The sequence below is a fragment of the Trachinotus anak genome, unplaced genomic scaffold, assembly GCF_046630095.1.
Source record: "Trachinotus anak isolate AG129_WGS33_773 ecotype Australia unplaced genomic scaffold, CSIRO_AGI_Tana_v1 ptg000002l, whole genome shotgun sequence".
Taxonomy (NCBI): domain Eukaryota; kingdom Metazoa; phylum Chordata; class Actinopteri; order Carangiformes; family Carangidae; genus Trachinotus; species Trachinotus anak.
The window spans coordinates 18394603-18410342 of record NW_027273853.1 but is presented as its reverse complement, the minus strand read 5'-3'; the positions used below and the strand labels follow the sequence as shown (position 1 = coordinate 18410342).

Below are 15740 nucleotides of genomic sequence, written 5' to 3'. Positions count from 1 at the left end.
ATCTGTCCATATGAGGGCTGCTGGTGATTCATGATGACTGGGATTTCACACTAAGTGCTGCTTTACACAGTGTGTCTGTAGTGGGAGTGATAACCACAGGTGATGACCAGGTCGAGGCCTGCTTCAGATCAGCTGGAGTAATCGACTTTAACCTTTTTAAACCCTCATCAATCATCAATTACAAGCATAGGGATAACACGGCGTCTATGTTTGGTGACTGTGCCTGAGATCTAGCAGTAAATAGTAGAATAACCACATTTTGTCCAGGTGATCTGAGGTTTGAGCTTGAAACCTTGTCGGAAAGTATCCGCTTTTGGAAATACTATGCTGCCCATATTTGCCCTTGATTTGGAGGTAATGATGTCCCCCGTGTTAATGAACCACCGATCCACTCTCATTGAGATTTCACACTTGGACGAGTCAATCATTATAATGGAGAAAGCTGAAGGCTGCAGCGACAGATCCCTGTATGCAAGTATGGCAACAAAAGCTTATTAGTGCTGTTGCTGATTCCTTTGCACTGAGTCATTAGCATGTCAATAGAGTATAGACACATTTGGGTGGGGAGGGGTGGGGGTGGGGGGCATTTCCAAAGAGCTAGTCGGTCACAAGCATTCGGACTTTGTTCTGAGAAATATTTTCCAAATTAATGTGCTGTGAAAAAATGCATTATTCATCAGGTGTGTGGAAGCTTCAGTGAAGCTCCGTTAGCAGGAAACCAGGCAACCGTTCAGTCTAATTAACAGGCAGTGTGTCTGGAGAGCCTGCTGCTGCCTGGCCCTCCACTGTGAAGCAGATGATGCATCACAGTCACTGTCATAGTAAAATAGACACTTTTACACGTAAGAATGCACTAATGCCTACATGCAAATGAAATGTTGTTTTGCTTGCACAAACTAGAACACACATAGCCCAGCTCCCTTTCTGAAAAACAATCACAGAAGTTGAGCATGTACCACAAAGTGAACAGACCGCCGCCTGATGTTTTGTTAACACCTCCCAGACAAAGTAAACAATCCAGCTGTGACTTTTATTTTTACTGCATTTTACTGCCTTGTCAGATGCTATAAAGGCAAATTATCTTGTGAGAGATGTGTTTACATTTTACTATCACTAATAGACACCCTCAGATCTTAGATCTAGTTTCCTAACGCTCTCAGTGGAGCACTCCCTGCTCTCTGACCGCAGGCGCGGGGGCCCTGCTGGTAATGACCTCTGGATGGGGGTCTTGGTGTTTTTGTAGCTGCCGGAATTTCGAAAGCATCGCTGTCTTTGCCATGGATCTAATAGAGCTGTTTATCTGAGATATAATCATGAACAGATAAAAACATGAGGCTACTAGGCTAGGCCTGTCAGTGTTACAAACCGTCTCCCCAAATACCTTCTGAATGTGCTGTCTCTGTGACTGAGTTGGTCCAAGCCTCAGCAGATATTTGGTAAGTTTAACCCTTGAGGCAATGTTTACCTTTGGAATGAGATGTTACTTGTGAAAATACCAGGAAACTTAAGAAAAAATAGCCAAACAAACAATTGCATTGCAATCTGAAATGAAGACAAGTGCAGGTGCAAGAAAAGAGAAGCAACAAAGCGACAAATCTAAAAGCGCAGTTGGGAAGCTTTTCAAAGACTCTGGGCTGTAACTGCTTGCTGATTGTTAATATGGATGGTGATCACTTTTTGACCCACTCCTTTTCTTCCAGCGCCACCCGGATACTTGTGTCCAAATGTAAGGTATTGGTGTTTCGAAAGTTCAAAACAGTTCAATCCCTGAAAGAAGTACAGCGTATTTCCAGTTATAGTGTGAGTGTGTGTCTGTGTGTGTTACCACTCTTGTAGCTGGTGTGAAAGCTGGCATTAGAAAATAGAAATTTTCCTTGCAGTGTAATGAAGAAGTTACTTTAGAATACCCATGTGATTCATTCAAGATTTCCACAGAGAGCCAGTTTTAATTGCCAAAGCAAAATGATGATTTTCTACTATTATGAATAATTATTGTGCTGCTCTTAACTACAGGCACGCTGTGGACTTTTTCTGTGTGTTTTTAGTCTCATTGGTCTTTGAGCACATAAACTGCGCTCACTAGGTCGACTGAAACACTCGATGACGAAGAAGACGGAGGAGGAGGAATAAAGAATGCAAAGCAAGAGGCAAGAGAGGACAAAAAAAAAAAAAAAGTATCTGTTTTGCCTTTTATTAGTTTTATCAGTGGTAACATGTGGACACAGCGGAATGACAGTAAAAGCTGGCGTGGCAGACGAGCCAGCGATGCCAGAGGCCACAAAAGAGACAACACTGTCTGCTGAGTGTGGAACCAGGACAACAATAGTGTCTCTGCAGTACAGATGAGACCAGGCTGCTCGGTGCCAGCGTGTTACTGGCTCTTTGAGTGTCTGCGTGTCCCTGCCAACCTGGAGCAGAGTGGCACAGAGGACACAGCTTCTACCAGCACTGTTCATTGTCCTCTAACCACGATTTCTAACTTATTATGTGCTCTCTGACCGGCTTGAGCCAGGGGCTTCCTTCCTCTGCTGTTACTGATAGGGATTGCTTTTTCTTTACACTTTTTGTTTTTTGTGTGTGTGTTTGCGCATCCATCTGTGATTCAGATCTGAGGCAGTGTGTGATGTGTACACTCTGCCCCGTACTCCTGCCATTGTTCCTTAGACTTCTGCTGTGGCAGAGATAGCACAGTAATGGCTGTGGACTGGAGAAGCCTCTCATAAAGATAGGCCTAAATGGTATGCCTGCCTTCAAACACACTTACACATACAAGCTTGTACATGAACACATGCATACCCAACCTTTGACCATTGCACTAGCTTTACATAGGATTGTGTATTTTCCGTGCACACACACACACACACACATTCACACAATACACATCCAATAAGCATACTCTTCCTGTAGCCTCAGGGCTCAGGTGTTGAGAAGTTACAGTACGTTTGGAATTTTCCTGATAAGTTGGACTCTTTTCTGGATGTTGCCCAATGCTGCTCATGACTAACAGAAATTAATCGTTCAGACCTTTGCAAAGGAAGTTCTTGTATCAGGGTGTGTCTGTCCAGCTGCTTGTAAAATACTTGTGCATTTGTGCTTGTGTGTATGTGGGTTTTTTTGTTTTTTTTTTGTTTGGTTTTGTCTGTGCATGCTTTGCGTGCATTTTTGGATTCTCATGTGTAAGAAAAACAAAAATAAGAGAGTAGATGTTTCACACGTCTCCCACTAGATTCTCATCTGAACCAGATGTCATGCGCTTATTTTCAAAACTGTGACGAAATCAAGTCATATCAGAATGTCGACCTCCAATAGGAAAACTTGTTCAATCACAGATGTTTATTTTCTAGCCTTGTGCGTTGTCATTTATTTCAAGCAAACAGCAGTGGTTTTTTGGGACAAGCAAGCTTCTTTGTGCTCAGTTTGTCCATAAAGGTCCATCGATTCACAGCCCGGCACTGTTGCTCACACAGACGAGCTGAATCATGCCCCATGTGTCTGCAGGGCTGTGATGCTAACCACTTCTGCCTTGAGTCGAATTCACAGAGGAGCTTGGAGGCTGTTATTGAAGGGAGACAGACAGAGGGACAGACAGGGTGATGAAAGACGCAAAGCGGGTTAGCTGGATGGGTGAGTGATGATGAGAGGGGAGAGAGAGGGAATGGCACATGGCTCCAATCACTGTTCTTTTCTCCACCACGCTTCTCTCTCCCTCTTATCTGTCCATCTGCCAGTGTTTTTTTTTTCTCTCCCCCTTTCTCATTTGCTCTCTGTCTGTCGTCCTCACTGTCTCCCTCTCTCCCCCTTTCATCATACAGTATGACTAGTCTATCTAGTCTTTATTCAACGCAGCAGACAAGCCTCTGAAGTGTCTTTTTTTTTTTTTCATGTGCGGATATGGATTGTGTTGTAGCTTGGAGATTTTTGATTGCTTCAGTTTGTTGTGATTGTTTATTTTCTTGATTTCTTTTTTTTTTTTTTTTTGAGAAAACATGTGAGAAGCCAGAGCTCAGAGTTTCAACTGAAACTGTGGCCTGTGCTGTTTGGGTGGGTGGGGCATGGGTGAAAGAAGAGGTGGGATTTTGTATTTGTTTTTTTAAATTTTTATTTTATTTTGAGGGAGGGGGGCTGAGTTTAGAGGGGTGTGGTTCAGAGATGTGGAGTGTCGACATGTGGGCAAAATGAGTTTTGGTCAATCTTAGTGGTTTGGGTCAGAATGGGTGTGTATGCGGAGTGACTTTGAACATGTGCAAAGCAGTCTTGTTTGTCCACAGCATTTGCATGTTGACTCTGAAACCAAACATTCTGCAGTAGACTCATCCTCCTTTTCTGGATAGCAAATGTATTGATTGGCAGACTGTTCTGCAATATTTTGAAGATTATCTATTTCATTCCAGATGTTATCCTTCATGGTTTTGAGACTACCTTTTACAAACAATGTAAAGGTGGCTCTCTTGTGTGTCTGTGTATCAGTGAGAAGTGACGCAGAGCTCCCGGAACTGTACTGAGAAAAGGAGCTGGGTCAGGCGGATGTCTGGTTCTCAGTGCTGTTGCGCCTGCGACGGAGAGAATAGACAGCAACCTGAGACTCACAGGCCTGTTTGTTTCCTGTTGGTGCAGATTATCACATTTCATCAGCCAGGAGGGACAAGAATTAGCATCATGGGAGAGTGACATTCTTTGCTGGGAGATGTTTTTGTGTTTGTTCTCATTTAATGTGATTGTTATGGTACCTACAAAACTTGGACAGATATAAAAAAAATGAAATAAAAAACCTTCAGGTTAGGAACTGTCTGCAACTTAGTTTGCATGTACATTACATCAACTCCAGTTACATAGGACCTAATTTTACTATACATGTGGGCATGTGTTTGACACGTCATGTCAAGAGTTCACCTCTGTTTGAGCCCTATAAACAGTTATCTCACACATTACCATTTTTTAAGCATCACAGCAGAAGTAAATGATTCTTTACTTACTCTGTGACTCACCCAGTTAGGCTTAATTATGTACTGCGTCACAGAACACTTTGTGCCCTCTGAAGGCAAAATGTTGACATCTCTGCTGTGTTTAAATTTCTGGTGTTTGATTTTGATAAGCGCTCCCTTTTCACAGTTTCTCTCCAGATGAAATTGCCTCGCTCGGATCGCTCACGGGAATGTCTACCACATGTGATCACCTATCCCTATCTCCCGCTTGTTTCCTGTGATCTCGTTCTGCAGGTTCAAGCTCTGAACTGTGCCGTCATTCCCTCTGTACGTGGTGTCATGTTGATGCTGTTGCCACATCAGATAGGCTGTTGCTCCCCAGCAGAGTTTGTGTTTGGCGTCCAAACAGCAGTGAAGTAATGTTGGTGCGGGGCCGCCAGGTCAGCAGCAGGGGAGGGGCGGGGTGAGGGCTTTGTGAAGAAAAGCAGGAATTCTTCCGGCTGGCAGATGAAGTCAGTGCATTCCTCCAAAGCAGCTCCCTATAGGCAGCCAGTGGAGCAGAGCCAGGCAATGAATGAGGGGCAAGATAATGGTGGAGCTCAGTATTAAACACCTCCCATTGAGAACTGGAGAGACAGACAGACAGAAAGAGAACACCATCTGTCTGACTGTGGGTGAAGAGTTGTCTTGTACCCACCTAGGCTACAAAGTTTCATTTGCTGTGCCAAGTTCTACAGATAATCCTACCACTGCCTGAGGCTTTTCACTTTTTATGAGCACTGCGGTATTTTATTACCTTGTTTTGAAGCTTAGCTATAAAAGTACAGACAGGCGGAGTGAAGAGTGAACATAATGATATTCATTTAGGTTAAGCCTGCTGCCCAGACGTGTCTTAGGCTACCTGCTGATCTGCCCTCTAAAGGTGTTTAAGACCCAGTTCTGGTCCTGCTGAGGCGGATCAGGCTGAGGGACACAAACACACACACATACACACACTTGTTCTATCTCCCGCTGTGTTTCTATGTATTTCTCCCCGCACAAACACACTCTCCCAAACATAGACACACTTGAGTTGCTCCACTTTCCCTGTCCATTCCCCTCGGCAGTAAGCTATCATAACGGCTTTGAAGGAGGGCAGCAGAGCGTTTAATTGGGTTACAGATTGGCGTTTATGCTCCCAGGTCCACAAGATACTGCCGCTGCTCCTAACTAACCACTAGGAACTTTACAAAATGCTACACTGCTCTACCCGTCGGCTGCTAGTGTTGAAATTTACAATTCAACGATGCTCTCAGTCAGCACAGCACATTTTTGACATCACAAGAGACTGGTATTTGAACAAAATGAGGGTGCCATGCACCTGTATAGGACAGCTTGCGGTGTGTTGTGTTTGGGTTAATAATAAGTTGTGTCATATGCTGGGGTAAGATTACATTATGATCTACAACTCAGCGAGGTCACAAGCAGACCAAGGAACTTTCCTTTGTTTCTTTATCCATAAAAGTCCTTTCTTCCAACCAGGAAGTGAAATTTCTGGATTAATCACACATCACACCAACACATCTGAGCTCTCTGTCTCTGATGTTCATCTCTTACAGAGCCAGTGCCATGCAGTGTTGACCTAAGTCAAGCCAAAAGCTGAAGTGATCTGTTTTGAAGACCATCTAACCCTACTCCGTGTCTTGCCCAGTCCCTGATGGAGCTCAAAGTGTGGGTGGACGGGGTGGTGCGGGTGGTATGCGGCTTATCTGAGGAGACGTCCTGCCAGGATGTGGTCATTGCTCTGGCACAGGCCATTGGTGAGTATTTCACGCTCTGAAATCATTGTGTCATCATTTTGTGATACCAGCGTCCGAGCTGTTGTTACTTGGCTCCTCACTTGTCTGCTTGACAGTTTATCTAAAGACCGTAAGTGATTAGGTAACAGCCCTGCAATGAGAAATTGATGCAGCCAAAACAAGAGTACTTGCACATGCCAAGGTTGCAGCAATCCTGATCTGCACACACCTTTTCATTTTCCGCTGACCCACATCTAGAACTCTTCTTGCCAAGGGGTCAGTTTGGATTTGAGGGGGCTCTCTGCCCCTGTATCCACCAGCTTTATTGAAGCCATATGATGCAGCAGCATTGAACAACATAACTCCAGATTTAGCGCTCTCCTCCTTTTATGAGTGAGCTGCCTGCCAAGTCATTAGGGAGGGTTTGTCCTAATTTCAAGGTCCTTGTGGAAACTTCAATTTATTTGAACATTTTTTACATGTTGTGCAAGTCCTACGCTGCAGCCTTTTATTCCAGTCCTCAAAGGTAGAGACCTAGAGGTATCAGCATCATCATAATGTGTCTGATGTGGTTTGTTCACATGGCATTACTTGTGTAGATCCAGTGGGAGGGGTCAAACTCTCTGCTCTAATTACAAAGTCTTTCACAAGAAGCTCATCAATAGATTTGACTAATGTGTGAAACAGTCTGTCAGAAAAAGAAGGGGTGTAGTGCAGCTTTTACAACATCATAATTTGTGTTGTTTTGCGGTGCATATGTTCACTCTCTGTTTGTTTCTCCATCCCCAGGTCAGACAGGCCGTTACGTTCTGATCCAGCGTCTTAGGGATACCGAGAGGCAGCTGTTGGCTACAGAGAGGCCTCTGGAGTCTCTGGCTAAGTTAGGCCAGCATGGCAGCGAGGTTCAGTTCTTTCTCCGCCGCACTGGCCCTAGCAGTAGTGATGGACCTAGTTCAAAACAAGACAGGCCAACTCCCCCTCCACTGCCCAAGCATCCTGAGCCAGAACCGTCGAAACGCAGCCAACCTAAAAAAGCACTCACCTTTAACCTGGGACCATCCACTTCTCCTAAAACCAAAGCCAAACAGTTTAAGAGGTCTCCTCGGGACTCTCCAGAACAGAGAGCCTCTCCCTCCCCTCCTGTATCCCCTCATGTGCCATCTCCCTCTCCTTCACCACCTATAGGCCCATCCAAAGATGAGGTTTTTAGGAAAGTTCTTCAGCAACAGGAGAGACTAAGGGCCATCGAGGCCCAGCTAGAAGCCCTAGAGAGGGACTCGCATAACTGGGATCGTCCCTATCCATCTCCCTGCCCCTCACCAGTCTCTGACACCCGTTTGCAGGAAGAGGTGGACACTCTGGAGCAAGTGATGCGGAGGAACCAGGCCGAGCTTGCCCATGAGCAGTACTGGGAGGAGGAGCTTCAAGCAGAGGTGGAGAAAGAGCGAGGAATGAGGAGGAAACTGGGGGAGCTTCATGCCACGCTAGACGACTGTGGGCGGAGGCTCCACGAGTTCTCGGTCCGCTCTGCTCAGCTGGAGCAAGAGATCCAGCGGGAAAGCCAGGCGGAAGGGAGAGCCAACGGGCCTGAGGAGTCCCTCGATGTTGTGAAGGCAGAGCTCCAGAGCCAGGAGAGGCAGGGGACCGAGCTGGAGGAGCAGCTATCTGAGACTGACAAGGCTCTGGGAAAGGCAGAGTCTCTGCTGCAGGTAAGGAGAGAGGTCACGGTTCTGGAGAGAGGGCTGTAAATCTACTTCATCCCATGTGTTGCCATTTGAGGGGTGTAGCACAGACCCTCTTGTAGCCATACTGTAAACCTGTATCCCTCTCCTACCTCCACACGGCAGCAGACACACAACAGTGCAGAGACACTCACAAAAAGGAAAAAGAACACTGAATAAAAGGCACCAGTTTTATTGTGTCATTTTGATATAAAAATAATTCTAATGAAACTATGATGACATGAATGCTGTATGCTCATATCCTGCTTTGTATGAAAATCTTTTATTGTCTGATGAACTATTTAAAGTCTAGCTGAACTGGTTTGGCAGGTGTCATTTTGCATGCATGCTCTGAACATGTGGTCTCTAATGGTGTTTATATTACATTGACATCTTCTTATTTTGTACCCTGTGTATGGAAACAAAGATTAAAGAGGATTGATCGGTAGAACAAAAGCCCCTTTTATTGGATCCACTCAGCCTCAACTTATCACAGTTTGCATTGTGGTTGTTTGTTTACTTCTGGTGTTGTCATTAGATGTAGCTGTATCAATAAAAGCCTGACCCAGTTAAAAGTGAAACTTATTCCAAATGAAACCTGGGACTTGTGTATTCACTTCATGGAGCTGGCGCAGACTAGTTCCAGCCAGGAGACAGGAGGAAATTCAATGCCTCTTTAAGTTTGGTATGGTAGATGGTGTTTTGAATGTTTTGTAATAGAGCACAAAGTGAATATCCTTGCAGTCTAGTGTGTCATTGTAAGCGCAGGCCTGTCTGGAATGAAAAACTAAATGTGTCCCACTCTCAGTCCACTGGACGCCAGGTAATAGCAAAATATATCAAAACATAATGATAAGCTCATTTGCTTTTTACCCAATCATCCTCATGGGGATGTGACCCAGATTTAGTGCTTGGTTGATGGGACAGAGATACTATGTGCCATGATAAATTTGGCAGATATATAGAAAGCCATCTTTTACAGAACAGAGGTATTCGGCTCTTGTTTATTTTTTATTTTTTGTTTTTTACACATAGCAGTATATAACATACAACCAACATGTGCAAGTGTTTATCATCTGAAAGGAATCAAGATGTCTTTATTTCCTGTAAATAACATGTTAACACTTGTGAAATGAAACAGTATAATAAATCTCAATGCATAGCACTGGAGAGGGGTTGATGTTTTGCAGTGTCAGTCATCAGTGAGCTGATCGGTCAAGGCTGCCAGCTGAGTGTTTAAGTGTTGGTGGTGATGAGCACAGCATTCCTGTCATTAGGCTAATGGAGGCAGACCTGCAGGTGTGAACTGCCTCAGCAGTCTGCCTCAGTCCACCATCAGTTACACGTACACACACACACACACACAGAATCTGGGGATGGGGAGCCATAGCATGTTGCTGCCGCTTCCCGAGACACATTGATTTAAACTCAAATGGATAGTTGATTAAGACAGATTGACTGGTCTGTTTGTGTACATCAGTTTAATCTGTGGGTGCAAAGGTGATGCCGCTGTCTCGATGGAGGATCTCTGAACTCCTCCTTTTTTCAGTAATTGGAGCTGATGAATATCTTTCCCCACGGCATGTGGTCAGTTAAGAAATGAGCATTGTTGTGTATCCGTCTGTGTGTATGCCTCAGGCTGCTGGAATCCGATGGAATCAGAAAACTGCTGGTGGTAGCTGTGAAACTTCGATGATTCATTGTAGCTTAATGGTGTGATGGTGACCTGAAATACTTTGAGACTAGACTTGTAGACTCTGCTGCCCCCCTGTGGTGAAAGGACACTTGGCAATTGCATGAATAGTAATTCTACCTAAAGGCAAGTTAAAGTGGCCCAGCTTTATAAATATATGAAAAAATATATTCCAGTCTTGCAGAGTAGACTTCTGTCCCATCGTCGTATGCTGTGCCCACTTCTGTTTATAGGCGAAAAAGGTGTTAGCGTTCAGTGAGTCAGCAGTGACTGATCTGAGCTCTCAGTTGTCCTTTGTTGTCCTCACTCACCCGTGTTCTTTTCCATCTCAGGCCAAACAGGAGGAGCTGGAGGAGCTGAATAAGGAGCTGAGGCAGTGTAACCTGCAGCAGTTCATTCAACAGACAGGTGTCCTGCCAGCGCACACCCACTCACGCACAGAGCTTCAGGAGCAGCTAGAGCAGTTAGAACTTGCACATCTTCTGCAAGATGGATACAGGAATGGAAGTACGGAAATGAACAAAAACATGTTAAGTCTTTTACCCAGCAGTGCATGCTAGGCTCTTCAAGAGTGATACCTTTCCCTCTAAACACATTTCTGTCTCTTTCTCAGGCCACAGTGTAACTGTAGTGGAATCCCCGCCTCGCCCCACCGCCAAACAGTTCCTGGGACATCCACGCAACCTGCAAAACCCTCTAGTGTCCAGTCTCAACCCTGAGGGTGTGTATGTGTGAGACCCTGCTGCTCCCCAAGTCCATCCTGCTCTGCTCCTCTCCTGCCCCGCCCGTCCCCTGGTCCCTATGCTCTCTATCCCAGCTTGATTGGGTTTAAAGCTAAAGCTGCAGTTTTTGATGTCGGGTAGTGGAAGCGTCTGTATGGTGGAGGTCCCTGCTACTTCCCAGCTGCTTCCCTGTGCTCTACTTTTAAAGGCTGAAAGACTTCTCTTCTGCGCCTAACTCTCAGTCTTCTGCTGATTCGTGTCCCCAACTTTTTACAGTTCATTTAATCTCCCACATTCCTCTTTCCTCATATATTCCTGCATTCTTTAATGCTCTGGGTCTAACTGTTGCCTCTACTCCCCGCCCTCCTCCTCTCTCACTGTTTGCTTCTGGACTAACAGTAATTTCTTTTGTGATACTTTCATGCATCTGGGAACTTGCTCCTAATCCCCCCACCCTCTGTAACACAGAGTGGTCTTCCCACCCTCAAGTCAACAATTGTCTGCCGACAGCTGCTTTTCACTGTATCTCCACGTAACACATCGATCGCCCCGGGAATGACTGTAGCAGACATTCTGATTGTAGCACTGTTTTTATAACGTGACATGGAAAGATATGAGACCAGTGTCATTTCAGTTTGCCTTTTATGTATGGATACGGTTTATATGTGAGGGGGTTGTATCTATACAATGCCTTGTACTTTGGTGATGCTTGACTTCCAAAGAGCAAGAGCCTTTCACAGAGGGCTCTGCAAAAATGTATTGCACTGTCCCATTCTCTTCCTGTGTGAAGCCTTGGCCCTTGTTTGCCTACAGAGAAATGTATCTTACTGTTCCCTTTCTGCTCTGCTCTGAGGACAGTGCAACTTATTTTAGGAGCTTACAGGTTTTGCCAGTCTATTTTTGTCAAGCTCCGTGCTAAAAGAAGAGATACATTTCTAAAGCAGTGCCACAGGGGCCATGGATTGTTACAGTATTTTTCTTTTCTTCCATTGGGATGGTTCTTTTGCTGTCATCACACCTAACATTTGACCTGTCATAACTTGCATTGTACCTCAGTGTATTGTAGATTTAGGATGAGCTTACTTAACCTAAGTCCTAATAACAATCACCAATTAAATAAGAGATGCTGTTGTTCTCTGTGCTTTGACCGTCTTCTACACTGTTATCCAGCAATTGGCCATCCAAACCACCTAAACCGATATTTACTGTATCATAGCACTTAGCATGTCATTATATGTCTTCTGTATTATGCTGACAGGTCAAAGTGACGTGTGTCTGCGTGTGCACTTTCTCCTTACTGTCTGCAGTGTGGTGTTTTCTTTGTGGGATTATACAACCTCACCTTGCTTTAGCAATGACAGACATCTCAGTGCTTGTTATAGAAACATGCTTGAAACCAGTTCTGTCCCAAAATGCCACACTCGGCTACAAGACTTTAGTCATGGTCCTCAGCCTCTATGGGTAAAGGACCCCATAAGTGGTCTTGCGTCACCTTGTGTTTCTCATAGGCTTGTGTGCATTTCTTAATTGAGCCAGGTCTCTCTCCTGCTGTGTCTTAGCAAGAAAAGTGTTTTCCAAACAAAGGGATCGTCATCCCCACTTATTTTTGTGTGTCTTGCAGTCCTGACATCCCGAGAGTCGTCATGGAGATAAAACATGGACCACATGGCCAAGGGAAACTTGTTCACTGTTGTGTCACAGTCACCTTCTATTTCACCCCTTTCTTTGTAACTCTTGTCATTATTCAGTCTACATGATAAAAATACTGTATATACATAAGACAAATATATTTACAGAGTTTTGCTACTCTAAACACTGCAATGTACCTGTATGAAATGTAAAATAATTTAGAAACCTTTTACCTAGAGAAATTATTACTATACTATGTATTTAAATATAATAAAAATGTGTATTGTGTTTTAGATAATCTTTTGTGGAGTGACTGTTTTTTTAATACCCTCTTCATGGAATCACATTTATCATAATCGTCCTTGTTTAAATGACACAGTAACTGGGAGTGGAGGTGCAGCACATCTGCAGTACCCTGCAGTAAATAATTTACACGTCAGTGTACACTTTCTAGAAATTACAGTGCTGTGAACGTCCTATGTGAAATGCATTATGAATATATTATAGATACTGGAATATGGATGATTTGGGCATTTTAAAGCTGATATTCACAGATGATGTCACGGATGAAATGTGGCAAACACCCTGGCATCACAGCTTCTGCGGTTATGGCTGATGTAACACAGTGAATACATAAGACATGACAATAGAGACACAAGGCCACAGCAGATTTGAGAGCATTTGGGAAGCCTGACTAGCAGCCTAGTTAATTGTAAATGTACCTTAGAGTTCCTCAAACAGTCAAGCTATCAATGTAATGAGTTTCCTCTTTTTTTTTTATTTTTTTTTTTTTATTATTACATTTACTCACTTGGCAGACGCTTTTATCCAAAGCTGCATGACAGGGGAGGGACAACACTAAATCTTCAGTGCAGTAGGAGACCTTGGTGTATGTTCTAAGTAATTCTAAGAAGTCAATATGTTCAATGAGATCTGGTTCCACCACCAGAGGACATTTCATTACAGAGAACTGTGGACTTTACCCCTCTGAGTTGAAATGCGATCTATCTCTCTTTAGGTTACTGAAAACAAAACAATTCATTTTTTGTTATATTTGGTCATTTGTGTTATAAAAAAATCTCCCTGGTGTAGGGTCACCACACAACTGCGCAACTACAGGCTTCTGCACAACACTTGAGTCCTCCACCCCTTTCCTGTTTGTTTGCCCTGGAGAGTAAATATGCTGGCTGTCACACACTGAGTGACGCGAGTTTCCCTAGCGCTCTGGCTAACCCCAGACTGGAACCCTGTGGATTCCTATAAATACCCTCATCTGTCGACACTTGCCAGGTAAAATCCCAAGCAAAGCACAAATTTTCTTTCCATTTCAGTGTACAGCATACATAAAGGAATATCAAAAACATTTCAAAGCATCAAAAATATAGATTTTTTTTTTCTTATCAACCATTTCCTCTCCGTGCCAATGCTGTTAACTTCTGACCATGTGTTTAGAATTAAGGAGAAGTACATGAGATGGCCAGTTTAGATATTATGATTAATTATGTAGAATTGGATTACACTGAGAAGCTTTAGAGCTGTCTGGCTTGGCAGGAATTAGATAAGCTTCAAATCCTTGTTTAGTTCACACTGTCTGGACAAGCCCAGGCCCTGGCGCAACACTGACGCCTGCCTGTAGACATGAAGAATACCACACACACTTAAAATAAAAAAGACAGTCTTTCTCTCTGCATGCCACATGAATTGCTGCATTCAAACTGTTGGGTAAGTGCAGGGTCAGAAACAAACAAAAAAAAAAATTCTGTAAATCACTGCGCAACCTGATGACCCTTCACATCAAATGTTTTATTTTCTGATGACCTCTGGCCAGTGTTGTACTTTTTTTTCCCAGTTATCCTTCATGCAAAGTGAAAGGTGTCCAACCACACCCAGTTCATATCTAAACCCAGAGAATTCCAATCTCATAAACGGGACATTAACAGATTACGATGATGTTTCAGGACACAGCGCTGAAGGAATTATTTTTGCTCATACAATGGTATTCTACACACGCCCCCTTCTGAGTCTAACTTCAGATGAATGTAGGAAGTTGGATCACTTTTAGAAGGAAGTTGATCAATATTTATAACAGGCAGTGGGTGTCTGGGAAAAACCCCCCCCCTCCTTGATGTGGACGTGAGTGAGCATCTGCACGTCCACATTACTGTATGATGATGAATGGGGCCACAAGTTAATGAGTCTGACATACTGCACTTATCTATTCCTCTGTGTCTCAATGACTCTGTGCACCGATGGGAATAGAACATCCTCGCTGATTCCAAGAAATGCATTACATGTTAAAACAAAGCAAGATACACGATGCCACAATTGATTTGAGTAGAAACTTTACTTCTCACTTTAAAGATACTTTTTACAAACATATACCATGGATACAACTCATTGTGATTTTCTTACTTAGAGCTCAGATTTGCCCTACTATACCACAAAGTAAATAACTAGAAAACTTTCTCTACTAAAGGGGTGGAAACATGAGTATATTTTGGTCTCTATCCATTTTGCTCTAAAACCAAGTTCAGTGACTTTATAGTAACACTTTTTTTTTTTTTTTTGCTGGAGAGCCTCCTGGAACCTCTTCAAAAACCCCTGGAGGGCCCCTGACCTCATATTGGAAACCAGTCATTATGAGAACGATTACCTTGACTAAACCACGTAGAAGAAACTGAAACTGAAACAAAACACTCACCAATAGTCTTGACAGTAGGTGGCATTAGAGAGGTCTTCTCCGTAGGAGACAATGCAAAAGCAACTGGCCCTAAATAAGGTACAGTATGTGCACACAGGAGGAAGTAAGCTACAGTACACATGGAGACCACTGGGAGGGCGGTCATGTTGAGCAGGCCTGTCCCAGCAATGTGCATGGGACAGGATCAAGGGGCTGCTTGTAGATGGGTGTCTGAGTTGGACGAATCGAAAAAGAAATGAGAGGTACTCCCAAAACCAGGTTAGCCGCTGTCACACGCACAGTGGAACTGTCAACTGGCACAATGTGCGTTAGTCAGTGGCTTACCTGCTCTTAGATCTTATATTCTGACAACCTGAGAGCGCACTCTATCTGTGGAGGAACACAGACAAAGGCCATGTAATGAAACAGTCACAAATCAGACAGAGTCAACAAGAAGAGTGGAGGTACAGCAGCACAGCTTCTATTCAGATCATTTGGAAAACAGCATTATCTAAAATCTAAAATCCACGCAACACAAAATCACATGGCAATTTTATTAAAATGGCAAAGGAACTGAATTTTCCAATCACTGTGA

At 43.8% G+C, this 15740-nt stretch overlaps 1 protein-coding gene across 3 annotated transcripts in view; it reads left to right on the top strand.

The window, feature by feature from the left end:
* rassf7a (Ras association domain family member 7a) overlaps positions 1-12763 on the top strand; it is a 32883-nt gene extending 20120 nt beyond the window's left edge. For 2 of the 3 annotated variants that reach the window (XM_071503427.1, XM_071503408.1), the window contains exons 2-6: positions 6521-6721; positions 7490-8409; positions 10447-10621; positions 10728-10835; positions 12458-12763. In XM_071503427.1, coding sequence (XP_071359528.1) covers positions 6619-6721; positions 7490-8409; positions 10447-10621; positions 10728-10835; positions 12458-12489 — 1338 coding nt within the window. In that variant the 5' untranslated portion in view covers positions 6521-6618 and the 3' untranslated portion in view covers positions 12490-12763. The remainder of the gene's footprint in view (positions 1-6520; positions 6722-7489; positions 8410-10446; positions 10622-10727; positions 10836-12457) is intronic. The other variant, XM_071503417.1, reaches the window with a different exon arrangement.
* Positions 12764-15740: the final 2977 nt, after the last annotated feature.